Here is an 18,717-nt window from a genome sequence, read left to right as displayed (position 1 = left end):
ATGTTCTGGACTTTCTTTCCAAAATTAAACTGTGTGGTCTCTTAGTTATTATGAAGACTTGAAAAAATTCTGCCAGAAACAATGAGGTTAATAACAAAAAGTAGTTATGAGCTCTGTACAAATAAAACCAAGCTGACAGTGATTATCAAGTCTAGAAGATTTTGATTTATATAAATTCAGGTTTTTTCAATAATTTTTTAAATAAGATACAAAGTATTAGTGTAGCAATCCAAAAGGTGTGCTGGTATTTTTTTAAAAAAACTCTAGATTTTGAAGAGTGTGATCTCTCTATTCTTTTTTTTGCCTGTTGGTTACAGACATTATATGGCAACACCGATGAAAAAGACAATTCACTCAGATTGCTGACTCTGAAATATTCAGAGTGCACAATTTATGCAATTTTCAAATGGAATTTTGTGGTTCCTCACAGTAAATAGTCTCAGTTAAATTTAGACACGACAAAGGAAGTTCAAATGTTCATTAATTTACTTTTGACAATTAAAAAGAGTTAGATAACTCATCAGATCATTTGATTTCTCACTGAGTCCTAATCATCAGGAAACCACAGCCTCCATCTGTCCTCATAGGCATCATCAGTTGATTCAATTTATGACTTTTCAAATAGTAATCTATCAAATCACCTTCATCTTTACCTTGGACTTAAATGTTTAATGTTATACACTGTGGGTGTTCAAAAGCAGGTGTACTACTGGCACCCTAAGTTACACAGTTTTTCTTAATGATATTGTTTATGCCACTGTGTTCTTCAGAACTAAGCTATTAAGATTTAATAGCTAATAGTCTTCTAAAAGCAGTGATTTCTCAAAAAATCCCATGTGTGTAGACACATGTCATTTTTGTAAATGTTGCCACAAAGGACTGTAAAGATTTTATAAAGACCACTTATAAGGAGAGAATTATTTATCTGATCATTAGACAGTCTTCGAATTTTTTTTAAAATTACCAGTAAACTTTCATAGGATTTTCTAATTATTAAAAATACACAAAAGTACTTATTTTATTGTTTTCCCAGAACATGCTGAAAGCAGTAGAAATGTGTAGCAACTCCTGTGAAAATAGATGTTACTTTCAATTAGTTTTTTAATTATTTATTTTGTTTTCTCCTAATCTACTTCCTGACTTAGCAAACTACATAAACACGTAGTCCCGCTGTTCCCGAAAAAAAATTAATATTAATTGTTGTGATGAATAAAAATTATTTTTTACACGCATTTCTAAATTATTTGGTGATTCAGAACATGGATGGGAGAGGATATTACTGACCATCTCATGTAAAATATGAAACATGTGAAAGAAAAACAAAGAGTTAAACTTCCAGTGAATTTTTGTTGCTACATATTTTGAATTCCCAAGGCATTTCCTTGAACCAAATTGTGAGTTTTTACCAGGACCAAAAATACTTTATGAATGATCAATACAAATGGTTTTTGATGTGTTTTTTTTTGTTTTGTTTTGGTTTGTGTTTTTTTGTTTTGTTTTGTTTTTGTTTGGTTGGGTTTTTTGTTTGTTTTCTGTTTGGTTTTTGTTGGGGGTTTTTTTGTTTGTTTGTTTTTTTGTTGTTGTTTTTGTGGGTTTTTTTGGGTTTGTTTGTTTTTGGGGTTTTTTGTTGTTGTTGTTTTGGGTTTTTTTGATTGGTTTTTGTTGTTTTGGGCTTTTTTTTGTTTTTGTTTTGTAGGTATTGTTTGTTTTTAGGGTTTTTTGGTTTTGGTTTTGGTTTTTTTTTGTGGGTTTTTTTTGCGTTTTTTTGTTTGTTTGTTTGTTTGTTTGTTTTGTGGTGAAGAAATTCAATCAAAAATAAAAGCATAGAAAACAGAAAACATCTTAGACTCACGATAGTGACAAGTAGCTCCCTCGTAACCAGTGTTGGCACAGTTGCAGTGGAAGCTGTTCCAGGACTGTGAGCACTTCCCACCATGTTCACAGTAATTAGGCAAACACCTTAAGTGAAAAACAAAGAGCATTTCCACTCTTTAATTTTCCGCTCATTTACACGTCACTTGTACTTATCAAGAAAAGCAAAATCCTGGAAAAGATGTGCAATAGCATGAAGGAAGCCTTCAAGCTCACCAAGGAACATGTCAACACAAGCACAAGAAAATTATGAGGATTTCTTCCCTGGTATTCCTATTTATTGCCGCCCTTGTTGCCCACACAGAAGCAGCTCTGCAGCGTTTAACATCCTGCTTTGCAGACGCTGCTGAGCTCTTTGGGTTGGAAGTCAGCTTAAAGAAGACAGAAGTTCTCCATCAACCTGCACCTCAGGAAGTCTTCCATCATCCCCACATCACCATTGGCAATCAGAGCTCAAATCAGTCCAGCAGTTTAATTCCCTAGGCAGCCTCATCTCCTCGGATGGTGAGATTGACGGGGAGACAGACAACAGGTTAGCAAAGGCATACAGTGCCTTCAGAAAGCTTCATAAAAGAGTTTGGTGAAATAAACACCTGGAGAAAAGTACCAAGATCAGTGTTTACAGAGCCACAGTGCTGTCTGCTCTCTCATATGGATCTGAATCATGGGTCATCTACCGCCACCACCTGCGACTCCTGGAACGCTTCCATCAACGCTGCCTCCGAACAATCCTAAACATCCCCTGGTCAGATGATGTGACCAACACATCTGTTCTAGAACAAGCAGCAGTCACAAGCATTGAGGCCATGTTGCTGAGAACACAGCTGTGCTGGGCAGGGCACGTCTCCAGGATGAAGGACCAACCACCCCCTCCCTAAGATCTTGCTTTACGGTGAACTTGCCACCGGCTGCCGCAGGAGAGGAGCCCCAAAGAGGAGATACAAGGACTGCCTGAAACAACATCTCAGCCTTGGCCATATTGATCATCACAACTGGTCTACTCTGGCCTCCAATGGGGAGGTCTGGAGACACCCCATCTATAACGCTGCTGATGCCTTTGAGAACGCAGCAGGATCACCCTTGAGGAGAAAAGACAACGCAGAAAGAATCGTGTCTTGCAGAATTTCCCACCTAAGGAGTCTTTCTGCTGTGCCTTTTGCAACCGGACGTGTCTGTCTCATATTGGCCTTTTTAGCCACCAGTGTGTTTGTGACAAACGTGGGCAGAGCCCTTCCCAAATCTTCGTTCACGAAGCCGGGCCGTGATTCCTATTGCTTATAACAAATATCCTAATTATGCAAAAAAAGGCTGTGAAATGGAACAGAAATAAAGGGTAAACTGCAGATTTGTTACTTATTACCCATTCAACCATCTGCAATTCAATAGAGGCTGATAAACTAATGAAAGGTTCATGCCAGTTGATAATTCACTGGCAAGTTTTCCTACGGAAAGGATTTCTTCACAAGGTGTGTCACAACAAAGAAGGATCGCGCTAGATTTCTTTCTGCTCTTGTAAAAATAATAGAAAATTAAAAATTAAAAAAGAAAAATCACCTGAAAAATAAACCTGACCACTTCTAGAAAGAGTTCAGTTTGTTGATTCTAACACAAGTAAACTACCAGTAAAGCCATTCTGGTGATATGATAAGAAACACGAAGAATTTTGGTAACTTGCTCTTAGGTTTGCAGTGGTTGACTGAAAAAATAATTTTAATAATCACTGCTTAATATTTTACAGCACTGTACTAAATTATAACTGTCATGAGGTATAAAAAGAAAAATTACTCTTTTTTCTTATAAATACAACAGAAAATATATTGAAACAGATTGACACACTTTAACTAAATATTAACTAGTTTAGAAATTAGCACTTTAGAAATCAGTTAACATTCTAACTGCATCAAGGGTATATGTATGTATATGTATATATATATATGTATATCTATATCTATATGTATATGCATATTTATATGTATACATTATATAGCTGAAAAAATATAGAATGGCTTTACTGTTGACATTAGCCACAAAAAAAAAATTAAAAAAATAAATAGGCTCACTAATATTCACGGGATCTAAAAATACCTTTTTATTAATGCAAGAAATCTTAGGAGAATAACAAATTAGGACTGTAGAAAGTCCAGCATTTAACATATCTGCCCTATGAATAATTCAGAGCCTGCGTACATTCACTCCTCATGCCACTCATTTTATCTTCCTTTCATGTTTATAAGCAAGGACAAAGAGAGATTTTTTCACAGAAGGGAAGAAAAAAAAAGAAGTAGGAGGTGAAAAACAAGTAAAGTAATAAAGTGATATAGGTCACCTATTTTCAAGGAAGTCTATGACATTTTTTGCCAGTGAAAGAGCTGATCTTTTATCTATTCTCTCACAGAGTGTATTCCTAAGACAAGTCAACAGATGATATATGTCTCAATGAGCTCTGTTTTGGAACCTGAAAGTAAACTTTAGGCACTGGGCTTACAATAATTTGGATTTTAAATATGTTGTTCGATGGAATTACCTAAATATGCATAGTAGTGTTTCTTAATTTAGCTTTCTGTGGGTATAACTAAACATCAGTTATTAAAAATACACATTTGTAGCACAACTGCCACTCAAGATTTTCAGGGCATCCACTGACAGCTGCTCTCCTTGTGTGCATTTCAGTCATAGAATTTCTTGTCTTATTCCTTTTCGATAAAGACATCATTATCCAAAAATTGTAGGTGATTTACATGCCCTTTACTTCTATTGACTCCCTGTCCCTGTTAATTAATTTTCTTAAGAGTGTTCACAAGATGAAAAGCTTAGGTGAAATTGGTGATGCTTGAACTAACTTTAATGAAAGTGAAAACAAGGAAATAGTGTAATTTAAATCTTTTAACAATAAATTTCACATCTTCCCTCTTCCTCAGAATGTCTAATAGAAAGTAGCCATGAGCTGCATCAAAGTTAACGTGTAATTACATTTTATCCTGTGGCCCGACCCAAAGCAGGATTTGTAACAGAGCTTTCTCTGAGGAAACCAATCTTCTAACAAAAATATTTCCAATGTTTGAAACAGAATTTCCAATTCTTCACCTGTAAGAGGTAATTTTTGAATTCATCATCATGGCTGCTAAAAGCAGAAAAGCGACAGATGATTAAACATTTGTCACATATTTCTTGATAATATGCTTTTAAGTGTAAGCCATTTGAAAATGACACTATTTTAAACCAAGGCAACAGGATGTTAATCATAAACTAATGTACACAGGAGAATACTGATCCAGAATATGAATATACTTTTGATAAAGAAGGGAAAAAAATAGGAACTTTGTCTGCCAATTACCAACTAGCCACATTTTTTGTGCACTATTTCTTTATCATTGTTCCAAACAATGGCTAAAAGATACTTTAAAAGGAGCGAGTAATTGCTGCAATTTTAATTTCTATTATTGCTTTATTCTTCAGTTAAAAAAAAAAAAAAAGAGAGAGAGAGTAAAAAGTATTTGAGAACTGTCCAGTAACCATCATTTCAGATTTTGGCTTTTTTTTTTTTTTTTTTTTTTTTAAACATATAAAGCCATTTATTCTGGTTTTTGTACAATTGTATGTTCTTGTGTAGGGCTTGATGTAATTATGACAGGTTCATCTAGTACTCTCTCTTCAGAGGCTAAATGTGCTAACTTTGTAAGGCATTTAAATGACACTGTGCCCTTTAAAGTTATGTTGTCAATGGTTTGTGTATAATTAGCAGTTATTAAACTAGTATATATTGATAAAGGAGATGAGAGAAAATATGTTAAGGAGAAATATATGAAAATAATTGCTTGAATGTCCAAGAGGTCTATGACCATTAGAACAATATAGAAAGATATTATGCAATGAAATGGCTAAATGAAGGGGCATGGGAAGAGTGATGGTTGGAAAAAGTCAAAATAATTTAAGAACAGGACGAAGAATTGGAAAGTTTACGGAATTGAGAAAACTGAAAATAAGAAAACAGTACAATATTTATTTGTATAAAAAGAAGACAAACTAATATCTCAACAAATAAATGAATGGTTAGCTAACCATATGTCCGTGAGGACTGTAAATCTGATAAAGAATACTCTTCATATGTTAAATGTGTATATATGTGATAAAGCATGGATTCAGTAGAGTTATTTTCAATTTATTTACTGCTGCATATAAAGACAGGTCACCATGCAAAAAGTAAATTTTATTTGCCTTCCTGCCCTTTAAATGGGTAAAACTACTACATTTAGTGGTCCATCATTTCTACTACAAAGGCCATCAATAACTCCAGAATTTGGGTCATGCTTCACTATTCAGAACTAGAGATGCAAAGACTCCCATAAAGACTCCAAGACAAAGAAAGGGATTGTTTGTGCTCAGCTGTAGGGGAGAAATTTACCCTCAGGAGCACAGTGGCAAAAGTACTGATTAGCTTAAGGCAACCAAAGAATGTATAAATCATTGTAGGAAGAAAATATTTTCTCTCCAACGATATGTGCACAGGATCACACCTGTTAAAAATTGTTTAATACATGTAAGCAGTTTTAATGTTGCCAAAGAAGAATGTGTCATTTCAGCTGGGATTTAAGGTTGGGACGTAGAACTAGTTTGATAAAGAGATACACAAAATTTGTTCCACATGATGAGCTGCAGATATCAAAAGAAATTAAAGGAATGATGAAATGATTGTGTGAGGAAACTTGGTCCCAGGACCAAGATAGCACAGGACCAGGAAGGCTTTTTAAAAGCACTCTATTTTGAAATAAAATATAATGGGGATAACAAAATTGATAAAAATGTGTGGCTTAAAATTGTATTTTGATAAATAAGGAAGACATATGCTAAGCATGCCGAGAGATGAAAACTAAATCTAGCAGAGCCAGTGCAAAAAAAGTGCAACAGTCAAGATATAAGAAGAGACATAAATTAACATTAGTATATTTTAGAGAAAACAAGACCAGTAAAAAAAAACTTTCCATAGAAGTTCTTTTTTTTCCCTTTGGTATCACTGATCTTGGGAAAACACATATAATTTTGATGAAGTTTGAAAGTAAAATAAAGTTAAAAGAAAAAAAATAGGGTCAACACAGTGTCAGAAAGTAATAAAAACACTTTGAAAAGGTTGTGGCTGGGAGGTTTAAGTGTCTTACACAAGTCCTTATTGAAAGAAAAAAACCCAGCAACAAAACAGATGGCAGTGGTATTGACATAAATGAACATGGTAACTACCTTTATGTGCTATAAAAGTTCAGCAAAATAAAAACATGAGGAGGGACTATATAAAAAAACTAAGCTCTTTGATTCAGTGCTTAAAAACAATAAAAACAGTAATTAAAAGGGAAGGGTGCAGTTCTGAATAAATTGAATTTGCATTGAATTAAAGAGAAGTATTATGACACTTGAGATACTGGAAGTAATGTTGGACTTTTTCTATATATTGAGATTCACAGAGTGGCTTTATACATATTTATACACACAAAAACCCATATGTACAAAATTACGTTTTGGTCACTCATAGCTGAAAACTGCAATCACTGCATATAAAAATGGGTTGAGCCTAAAGGAGTAGTTTGCAAGAAAGCTAAAAAAAAAAGTGAATGTATGCTGCATTCCAAATACAAGTCCCTAGCAAGTATACAGTAAGTTTTGACTGAAGGCAAACTCTGTTTTGGCATATGTCTATCACACTTAGTGCCTACTGCAAAGTCAGGATTAGTTCAGTAAGGGATAAAATTAGCACAAGAATCATATCTATATCTATATCTATACATATATAGATATATATAAATAGATATATCTATATATATGAAAACTGTGTATGTTTTTAGTATGTGAAAGCTGTTGAAATATTAATGAGAATACACATTACAACACAATCGAAAGGATCACATTGTAGGCAAAACTTATATTCTCTTATTTGGTGGTTTCTCTCCTTAAACTTTTATGAACAATTAGGTAAAGAACTAGTTGGTTTTCTTTTTTGTCTTTGATCTACAAGGAGCTGTGACTGCCTCCAAAATAACAATCATGATAGCTGTACACTGTGTTATCTCTATGAACTGAAAGCAGGTCACAGAAACAGGTCTGTGTAGCCATAGGTTGGCTATGGTTTTGAAGAAGATATCTGCCTATCGTGTTTTTCCCAAAGAAAGTAATTTTTGAAAGTCTTATAATTCAAAGGCCATACTTTGCTAGATCAAAAGGCACTTTATGAGGACTAGAAATACAGAAAGTGAGGGAGAAGTGTTTACAAGCACATCATTCCCCTGCCTGTTGTGTTGTTTCAGTAGGGCCTTACAAGAAAACCATGTTGATATCACATCAACCACTGGTTGATATCATGTTCTGTTCTGATCACTGGACCAAAGGCCTTATTATAGAAAGAACAGGAGTAGTACACACACAGTAATAAATTAGGTAAACTAGACCTCTGAATAAGATCTAGAAGGCCCAGAGCCAGGATTTTGCAAGCTTGAAGAATTCAGGTCACCTCATTGAAGAGGTCAAATTGAGGAGGACGTCCATGGTGACCACCAGAGGGATGAAGGCTTGAGGAGAAGACCCCACAGTAGAAGACTGGGCATGTCTGGAAAGACTCTGCCCAGACACCAGCCTGCTTATTAATATGTATAATAAATGATGTAACCATGGATCTAAAGTGTATAAAATGGCTTAGTTTTGCACTTTCAAGTAGAGCAAGTTTGTCCAGCACGAGCTGGCTTGCTCCCAAATTGAATAAACAAATACCTTGCTGCTTAAAGATAAAAAAATGTCTCTGAGCAGTCGTTTGGGCAGATTCAATTGCAATTTTTGAGATTAGTTCTGACCATAGACTAAAAGGAGATTGCTCACTCACTGTGATGGATGCTATCTATTGAGTTCCTGATGGACAGAATATAGGAAACAGCAATAACTTGTAAAAACGTAGCATTTAAAAGGGTGGGTGGGACTCATGTCACAGGAGAGGATTCGTGTCTGCAGCTTTACTTGAAAAGAAAGATATTTAAAATTTGTCAGAAACAAAAAATAATTTTAAACAAAGTTGGTTTAATTTTATTTGCGGCACAAAGAAGTCTATGTGCTGTGCTGTGTATTCTGCATTTATTCTTACAAAAGAAGCACCATGCTATTTTGTAACTGTTCTTTGTCATCAAACCAGTATAACAAAGAGAACATTGAAATAAATAAATAAATGAGTAAACATTGTGTTCTTACCTGTCCGTAATGCCACACAAATCTATCTGAAGATCACTGAAATTGCCAAAACCATTCTGCTGAACTGAGATCATATCCACTGCTTTGTTACCAATGGAAATGAGTCTCATGCATCCTTGAAAACCACCAAGTGAGGTATTACATTCAGAAACATTTCCACTTCTAGGACAGCCTGAAAGAAGAATAGAAACTGGAGCTGAAAAGAAATACTTTGTTGAAAAAATTACATATTCCAAAAGTAGACTGAACTTTCATAATCTCCATATGTTTTAAACTTCATGGGTAGAAAACTTTTGCCTTCTGATTATGCATGATTGTGTGACTATAATGAAATACTTCTCAGCAGTCTCACTGGTTTTAAAGCAAATGCAAAAACATCACTAAAATTTTTGGTAAAGGATAACCTAAGCAACAGTTCCAAGGCAATGAATGGAATCAGGTATGAACAGATTGACTGGGAGATTTTAGTCACAAAATTAGATTAGATTACAAGGTCACACGGCTTGACCAAGTTTTAAGTCACAATTGAAATCAAGACAAAAATTATTTACTAAGTACAGCCATTTTATTTTATCAACTGTCAAGAAGATTTTGTAAAGAGAATTTGAAGAGAGTTTCTTGGCGCGGATCATCAATGACTCAACCAGGAGAGATGCTCCACTGGACTTTGCTACTCATGAACAAGTTAAAAATGGCTGAAAATGTGAAGGTCAAGGGCAGTCTTCATTACAGCAAACATGAGGTTTTGGAGTTTATGAACCACAAAGAGGTGAGCAAGAAAAAAAAAAAACAACCAAAAAACCAGAATTACAACCCTGAATTTCAGAAGAGCCAAAGTTGTTCTGTTTAGAAGGATACCATTAGAAATTCCCTTGGAGAGCAAGGGGGTTGAATAGTTTTCAACAGAAAGCCCTTTAGAGCATAAGGAAAGTCCATAGTGATATCAAAATTGTTTAGTAAGTGTGGCATAAGGCCTGCAAACATAATCATGGAGCTCCTGAGTGAGTGCAAACATAAGAAGAAAGTACACAAAATGTGGTAGCAGGGACGTGCAACGTGGCAGGGAATACAAAGACATTCCCTGCATATCTGGGAGTGTAGTTAGGAAACCAGGTGGAGTTAAGACTTATCAAAGAAGTCAAAGTGTAACAAAAAGGTTTCTGTAGGTGCAACAGTAGCAAAAGGAAGGTTAAAGAGATTCTGGATGCACTAATCCATGGGGCAGGAGACCTATGGACAAGTCTTGTGAAGAACTGTTTCCTCCAAGTCTTTTTTCTTCACTAATGAAACAAATCCTTAGGTTTCCCGTGTCCTAGAACGGTATGAAAAAGGAATGCAGTGGCCACAATAAGGGAAGAATGAGCCCAGGGTGCTTCTGAGGGTACTGCAGGAGCTGGTCGATGCCATTTCAACAATTGCCATTGTCATTGTGAATTTGTTAACATTTTAACCTTCAAAGGGTCCTGGCAATTTGCTGAATGTCCTGGTGATTGGAAAAGGCAGAAGTTACACCCATCTACAAGAAACTAGAGGGCAGTTAGACACATTGCAGGCCCTACAAATTCACAAAGCCTCTTAGAAGCCATTTCTGAACACGTAAAGGACGAGAAGTTAACTGGTTAACTTTAACTTCAAACCTAAATTATGCCTGACCAAGGTATTTGTTTTCTTTGCTGAACTGACAAGCACTGCAGACAAAGAGAGAGCAGTGAGCATTGCATATCTTTAGCAAAGACTCTAACAGTTTTGTATAGTGTCCCTATCTCCAGATTCATGGTAGATGGGTGGGTTAAGCAGACAAATGATGAGGCAAAGTCCAGGTGATGAACAGAAGGTTCTTCAGAGGTCAGTAGGTACTCACACTGTTTAATATCTTCATTAATGACCTTGGTGATGAGACAGAGTAAACTTTCAGCAAGCCTGTGACTGATACCAAATTGGGGGCAGGGATCAAATGCTGGCGAGCAGGGCTACAGCTCAGAGGGACCTGGGTAGGCTGGAAAAACAAGGTGACAGGAATGCCATGAAATTCAGCAAGAACAAGATCAAGGTTTTTAATCTGAGATGGAACAAGTCCATGTAACTATCCAAGCTGGAGGATAACTGCTCAGAGACAGGCCTGGGGTCCCAGAGACCACTGAACAGATCATGAGCCAGGAACGTGCCCTTGCATTACACAGGCCAATGAAATTCTGGGATGTATTATCAAGAGCACGGCCAGCAAATCTGGGGAAGTGGTCCTTCCCTCTACATGGCACTTGTGAGACCATACATGGAGTGCTGTAGTTCTGGGCTCCCCAGCACAGCAAAGACATCAATGTCCTGGAATGAGGCCACTGGAGGGCTCCAAGACAGCTGGGAAGCTGAAGGTACTTACGAGGAGAGGCTGAAAGACCTGGTCCTGCTCAGCCTTAAGAAGTCATCTGATAAGATGACACAGAGGAGATGGAGCAAGACCACTTCCAAAAGTGCACAGTGATGGGACAACAGGCAAAGGACAAAATCAAAAGCTGGCAAATTCTGATCAGACACGAGCAACAAGTGTTTTCACTGTGAAGGTGGTCAACATGAGAATGGTTTGCCCAGAGAAGTCTTGCGATTTCCATCCTTGGAGCTGTTCAGAGCCCTGTACCTCTGATCTAATCAGGCTTGTGCAGAACAGAGGGTTAGACTACATAACATCTGAATGTCCAGTTCAACCTTTGAACAGCAGCCTGTAAGTACCTAATATTGTGGTTTATCTATTGCCTTGCTGCCCCCAAAATGCCTTGCTCACTGATTGCCTAATTAAGCACTGTTCACTGTTCACTAATTAAGCACTGTTAATAAATCAATAAATTGCTTTGATCCTGACTTGATTTAAACCATATCCATTGAGCAGTTTTTCCCAGTGGCAGCTAAACACTGCACTACAAATGCTTAAAAGAGTTTTATTTTGGACTTCTTCCAAGGGATAGTATGGCTTCTGGAGTGATGCACAAGGGTCATCCTTTGATCTTAGTCAAACAATACTGCCCTCTGGTTCAGAGCTTTGAAGACCTTGTTTCATGATGTTAGGAAGAAGTGAGTTTTAAGACACTTCTTTGTTTCACAGAGCTAATGGGTACTTTTGAAATCCTGTAAAGGCAGCGCAGAGGTTTATGATACAGAAAAACAAAATGACAGTGGAAACTAGTAAATATATTCAAATGAGTGTACAACAACCTAAAAGTATAGATATCTTTTTGAGAAATATAACTTGGAAGATGAACTAAACCCTAAATTTAACATCTCAGTAAGTTTACAGTGTGTTTTATTCTGTTGAGGAACCAAACTGTTCAAAGTAATTATAACCTTTCTATAGGAAAATATTCATTATCTAGTTGGTATATTGCTTTAAGAACAACAAATCCAAGGACTTGCAAAAGTCCACATAAGAACACAGTAAGTTTTCAGCACCACACACAGTTAAACAAATCAATCATAGGTCTAACTATGTGCTTTACAGCATTCTACAACTGAATGGTAACATAAATTCTTTCATTTATGGTGAAAAATATGATGTCCGTTTAAGAATGAGGAACTTCCAGTGGAGTTCATATTTATAAAAAAACAAATAAAAAGGACAGAGAAATCAGTAAAAAAGTTTATATATCTTTTACAATTAGGTATTTTACAAAATTTTGTCTCAGATATTTTTCTCAGTGTCTCTCTTTTCAAATTTGTCTTCTGGTTCTGTTAGAGAAAAGACAGTAGCATTAATGTTAATGAAATTGTGTTTCTTTATAATTGTAGACTGGGTATTAAAGATAAGAATAAATCCTTTAATCATGAAATTTACATTATGTGCTTATTGCAATATTAAATAGTCCCATTTTCCCTTGTAGTTGCAATGACTTATCATTCCATGAATTAGAGAGGTTGTAGATCCTTGATGATAGCAGGAATAGAAATTTGCTGATATAACATTAAAGTATTTCTATGTTTATTACACATTTTCCTAGTTAAGCATACACATTTCCTGCATACTTCGTATTCATTAAAACAGGTAAAACTAATCACCATGTCCCCAGGACATCTCTCCTGGAAGGCTGATACTCATATTTTTAACAACCAGCACAAAGAAACGTGGTAAATATACATATAAACTTAGAAAGAAAGCCAATATTCATTGTCTACATTTTGACAGTATTATGTGCCATAACGTTTTAATAAACAATTTTTGTAAACTCGGAAACCCACTACTAGTATTCCCCAACTTTGTATGATGTGCACAAGCTGCAGATTTCAGCTATAAGGCTGAAATCAGAGAATCTGAGGGGTAGACAGACAGTACTTTCAGTGTTCTTGGAATTACAAAAGACAAATACGAATCTCCTTGTACAACTTAATTGAATAATGGTGCTCTTTGTAACTGCCCACATCCCTCCTGATCTGTTCACCTGTGTCATCAACCCCGCAGTGGGGATAATCACCTGATCAGAGATTTGGGAACCAGAAGCAACATAGAAGGCACTATTCAAGGTATCTTTAGTAGAGAACCGTAGATGCCAGATGCAAAAAGTCATGTGGATGTTCATGTAGCAGTTACTGTACTTGGAGTCTGCTTGTGAGCACAGAATTTATTCAAAACCTATTCTTTCAAGGGAAGTGATCTGTGGAAAATGACTTGCTCAATACTCATTTGGTTTGCATACATTCTTCAGCTTTCTCAGAAACTTGAGATTTGTTAATAAATAGTTGAAGCATTAGTCTGGTATTGAATAATGCACTCAGATGCTGTTTATCATTGCTACTATGTAGTCCATTCTCAGTAGAATTATATATAACAACCTGCTCAACTCTATCAGTTACAACACGTCATTAATGACAAAATGACAAAATGGAGTGTCATTTTTTTAGGTACAAATTATATTCTTCAAACATAGAAAAGTTGTGTCACTCTGTTAAAAAAAAAAAAGATAAAAGAGTCTATCATATAAAGAGGATATTTGCACGGGTAAGTAAACATTCACTTAAGGTGAAAACTTCAGGTAATCCCAGCAGAAAAACCTTTCTGTGTCTTTTTGGTTGCCAGTCAGACTATATTCAATTATCAGAGCATGATGCAAGTTATGATGATCTAAAAAGTGACCAAGGATTTAGGATGGTGATTTATTCTAGCCAACATGGTAAAATTTTAAGCAAACAGAAACTCACAACATCGTAGCAGCATCTGAAAAAAACCCAGACCCTCTGAAAGATAACCAAGCTAGGCAAAGAAGACTTGAGGCAAACAAAACAGTTCTTGTCATTTGATTAGATGTGTGGGATATTGCAAACATAAATAATCAACATATTTCACCTCCAAAGTAGAAAACATCTCCTGAAAAAATCTGCAGAGGTGTGGAGGCATGAGCAGATGAGGTCACGTCACTGTCCACTGTCACACTGATACGATTCCTTTTGACAGAGAGAGAGACAGAATGCCACAGGCCATCGTTTAATCCAGCACCTGGAAATGAAATTTAAAAGTCAATATTAAATAAATTACATGTAGACTTCCACTATTTGTTAAACTACCTAAGTGTTACAGTCTTGAAAGGAGGAGGGACTGACAGAGCAATCATAGCCCACATAAAATCTCCAAGTGAAAGTGAATTGAAAAAGAATTAATAAGCACAAGTGTCTTTTGTCAAGACAGAACCTTGCTTCACATTTGACAAATAAAAAATAAAAGTACTTCAGTGAATAAGCCTTACTGTAGTAATGCCCCTAATTATCTGTAATACATCCATTTAATGTAATGACTGAGAAAACTATCCTCTCAATCTAAGGAGGTTATCATTAAGACATCATTGTGATGGCTGATACAGTATTTTACACATCATGCATATTTTTACTGCACTGTTACAAAGAATTTCTTCCTATTTTAAAATAAAAAATAGTCATTATGTTAAAACAGAGCAAAATAGCAAAATCCTGTAGATGATAAAAGCTTTAGTAGCTGTCATGTTAATGTCACAAGACAATTTTTCTTTCAGCTCTCTTTTTTATTGGACATGTACAGGAAAATACTCTGAGAGTTTAGGCTCTAACACAAATTTTCATTACCTCTGGCTGTGTAGGTGTAAGGTACCACAAAGCAATAAACCTGTAGCTCTGATTCTGGAAAGCACTTATGTATACATAATTAAATACATTCTAAACAGGGAAGTGTGTAACCACATTATTATCTTTAACAAGTGCTTTAAGTCAATCAGGTTCCTGAGCATTCTTCAGAATAGAGGTACTTCTTTTAGTGAAGAACAAAGAATACAACCTTTGAATTATGTAAAGTCTTTTCTTGACTGCAGAGTGCGTGTGATTTGTGATCTGTGATTTCCCATTTGAAATTTCATGTACTTATATGCTCCTCCCTAGAATGTGTTGTATATGCTGCAGAAACAGTCCATCAGTTAAGAGACTCATTCGAACAGATGGAAAGGAAATAAAAAGAGAAAGATGAGAAGGTTCAAAGAGCTAAATTCCAGCATAACTAGGATCCATAGTTTGTTAACTACCACAACCTAAATACAAGGTCATCAAACGCATCAAAATTCAGATGAACTATCACCTAGATAATATCTCTAATACATTTAAGATAATATTAATCCTACACACATTTTCTATCATTTTTTTTCTATCTATCATACTACCATCAGTGTATTTATTAGGGAACATGTAATAAGAAACATTAAACAATTTGCTTTATCCTCAGCCCCAAGGAGGTACTTCAAGTGAACGATGTTTTCTTCAGTCATATCTCTTCAATACACTATTTTTCCCTTTAGAATTCAAAGAATCATAGAATCATATAGCATTTGGGGCTGGAAGTGACCTTTAAAAATCATTTAGTCCAATCTCCCTGCTCTTTGTGGGGACTGCTTTTACTGGATCAGGTTGCTCAAAACCCCATGCAACACAAACTTGAACATTTACAGGAGTGAAAACGTTATGAACACCCAAATCTAGTTTGTTTCCGTTTAAAATTGTTACCCTCTTGTCCTACCACTACAGATCCCGGGGGGGAGGAAAAGAAAAACAGCAACAAAACCAAACCAAAAAAACTCTGTTCTTATTATAGACCTTCTTTTAAGTACTGATTTTAAGTACTGATTTTAAGTACTGATTAAATTCACATTTACAAATGTGCTTGTGTGGAGCCATGAAGTGGTACAACATCTAAATGGTTGAGGCCAATGGACTATATTCCATCTGAAAATTATATTTTCTGGTGCTCTATCATGAGTTTTAAAAACATTTCACCAGGCAGAAGTGAGAAAACATAGCAATTATTATTTTTTTTTTAGTACGTAATGAAGTAGCTGCTAAACAAGATATCCATTTATTCTCAGTAGTTCCATAATTTTAAATCTAAATATTAAAAAAAGGTCTATGGACATCTTGCAGAACAATGGCATAAAAATAGTGTATAAAATTTATCAGGAGATCAGTGAGAAACAAACAAAAAAAATTAGAGAAAATAATTTATAGATAAGACTGAAGTATAACCTCCAAATGCAATAATATCAATTTTTTGATGTTAATTAATTAACAACAATTAATTAAAAGCTGCATAGAAATTAAAAGCTGGATAGAAATAGAGGATCATAGAGGAAACCGTGTAATAAGATCTAATATTTACACATGTTGTAATTCAATTTGGTCTCATCATGCAACACAGCTTTGGGTTGATTCCTTTTTTTTTTAAATCCATGATATTTCTTTGTGAATATTTGATGACCAGCTTGCAAAAGAGGCTACAAAGGAAAGATATTAAATAACATCTGTAAAAGGATACAGATTTTATTATATCTTAATTACTTGTGAATTAACAAGCCATTCTCCTCGGTTTTATATGGTTGAAAAAATTCTCAAAAAACACAAGATAATGAATTTAAGAACTGTGCACAAGGAAATATGCTCTGGTTTAATTACCAAGTATTACGTGTGTGTGTGTGTGTGTGTATGTGAAAGTCAAGTCATAGCTCCTTGCCTGTAGGGGAGCAAACCTGTCCAGCCACCCATAATTTAATTACTCAGTCTCCAAATGCAGGCTTGAATTGCTTCAGTGAGTGCTAAAATAAACACTTCAAAAACTCAAGGAAAAGACAGATTCTTTTTCAGAAGAGAATATGATTCTGCACTAGTTTTTTTTGCCTTCACAAAGGCAAACATAATTCCTCCTGTTGGACTTTATGAACAGTAAGCTTAACCTAGCATGAGAACATCAAATTCTGTTTCAGCATAGAATGTCAAAATTTATTCTGGGATGCTTTAAGCTAATATTTTATGTATTGTGTTGCAGCTTTGAAATTCAATAAATTGCTCTATGTGCAATAGAAGCTGCTAAAAGTGTCAGCACTTCAGCTGGTCTCTTAAAATGACAATTCATGGCAATAGTTTCTTTAACATGCATCACCTAATTGAACACCAATTGAAATAGCTCCTAAAAAACCAAATTCGTCACTACTAATTAGCTGCCACTGACATTCTTACTGAGGAATTGACATTTTCAAATGGTGAGCCTGGGGAAATCTCTTGTCATTGAAATGGTACTCTTAGTGCATCAGTTATTTTAGATTATAACAAATAGCAGGGCTGATCCTATTATCACCCACAAGAAGAGGATCAAAGCATTTATGGAAATTTCAACATTATCTGTGGTCATTACTGTCTTACACTCTTTTTCTGAGTTAAAATAATCAGTGGTTTAAAATTTTACTTTTAATCATTATGCACCTGTACAAACCTAATGAGCTTCAGAATTATGTTTAACCTTTTTTCCCTTTCTTTCTTTCCCCCCCCTCATCTCAAGGGAGTCTACATTTTGTGAGAGGAATTGAAGTAAGAAATCAATCTAAAAGAAACAGGGTCATGGAACTAAGATTAAGGGATTCTTATCTTGTTTGTACTGATGATAACTGGTTAGGAGGTTTCTTACCTGTTTTTTACCTGTGAATTCACTGTGCACATTAGATAACTGGAATTAATTTGGTTTCTTTTCCTTGATAATATTCTGCTTTGTGGATATGAAATGAGATATACATGCTTGTGTACAGGTCTAAATAAATCTAAGATGGATTAATGTTTTGGATATCATAAATGTTTTTTTTCCTGCATCCAAATTCACCTTTTCTTCTCTGATATATTCCTCCAGCTAGTGGACTCTGGTCATCTTCATCCATACAGAAACTACTCTAATCCCAGACTAAAATTTCTTAATCTTCATATATCCTTTGTAATCTCATTTATCCACTTAATTTCTATTGTACTGGTTTTCCTGTCTGAGAACTCATTCTGAAATGATCATTTTATCCACCTACAAGCAAAGGGCGAAATTCAATTTGTTTGCATAAGGGATGAGAAACTCTCAGAGGGCTCATGGAATGTCAGGGAATCATGTACCACTGATGAAGTGCTGGTAGGTGAAGCTATTAATATTGGCATATGGTGATGTCACTGATACTCAACATCTTTTAAAAAGTACTGAAAAATAGAGATGATGTCAGCTCTGTCCTGCTCTCATATGTCACAAAATTAACTACAAAAGTGACCCTTTAGCTCTGAGGTTTCAGTTTCCTCGAGTTCTCCTTTTTTTTAATTTTTTTTTTTAGACTCAAACTT

The 18,717-nt window shown here is 35.4% G+C and overlaps 1 protein-coding gene across 1 annotated transcript in view; it reads right to left on the bottom strand.

The window, feature by feature from the left end:
• Positions 1-18,717, bottom strand: part of CNTNAP4 (contactin associated protein family member 4) — a 199,721-nt gene that overhangs the window by 42,193 nt on the left and 138,811 nt on the right. The window contains exons 9-11 of the mRNA XM_064642346.1: positions 14,414-14,563; positions 9,091-9,262; positions 1,853-1,959 (exon numbers count right to left, since the gene is read on the bottom strand). Of these exons, the coding sequence (XP_064498416.1) occupies positions 1,853-1,959; positions 9,091-9,262; positions 14,414-14,563 (429 nt within the window). The remainder of the gene's footprint in view (positions 1-1,852; positions 1,960-9,090; positions 9,263-14,413; positions 14,564-18,717) is intronic.

The sequence above is a fragment of the Pseudopipra pipra genome, chromosome Z (assembly GCF_036250125.1).
Source record: "Pseudopipra pipra isolate bDixPip1 chromosome Z, bDixPip1.hap1, whole genome shotgun sequence".
Lineage (NCBI taxonomy): Eukaryota > Metazoa > Chordata > Aves > Passeriformes > Pipridae > Pseudopipra > Pseudopipra pipra.
The sequence above is the reverse complement of the archived record's forward strand: the minus strand, read 5'-3'. Positions and strand labels throughout refer to the sequence as shown.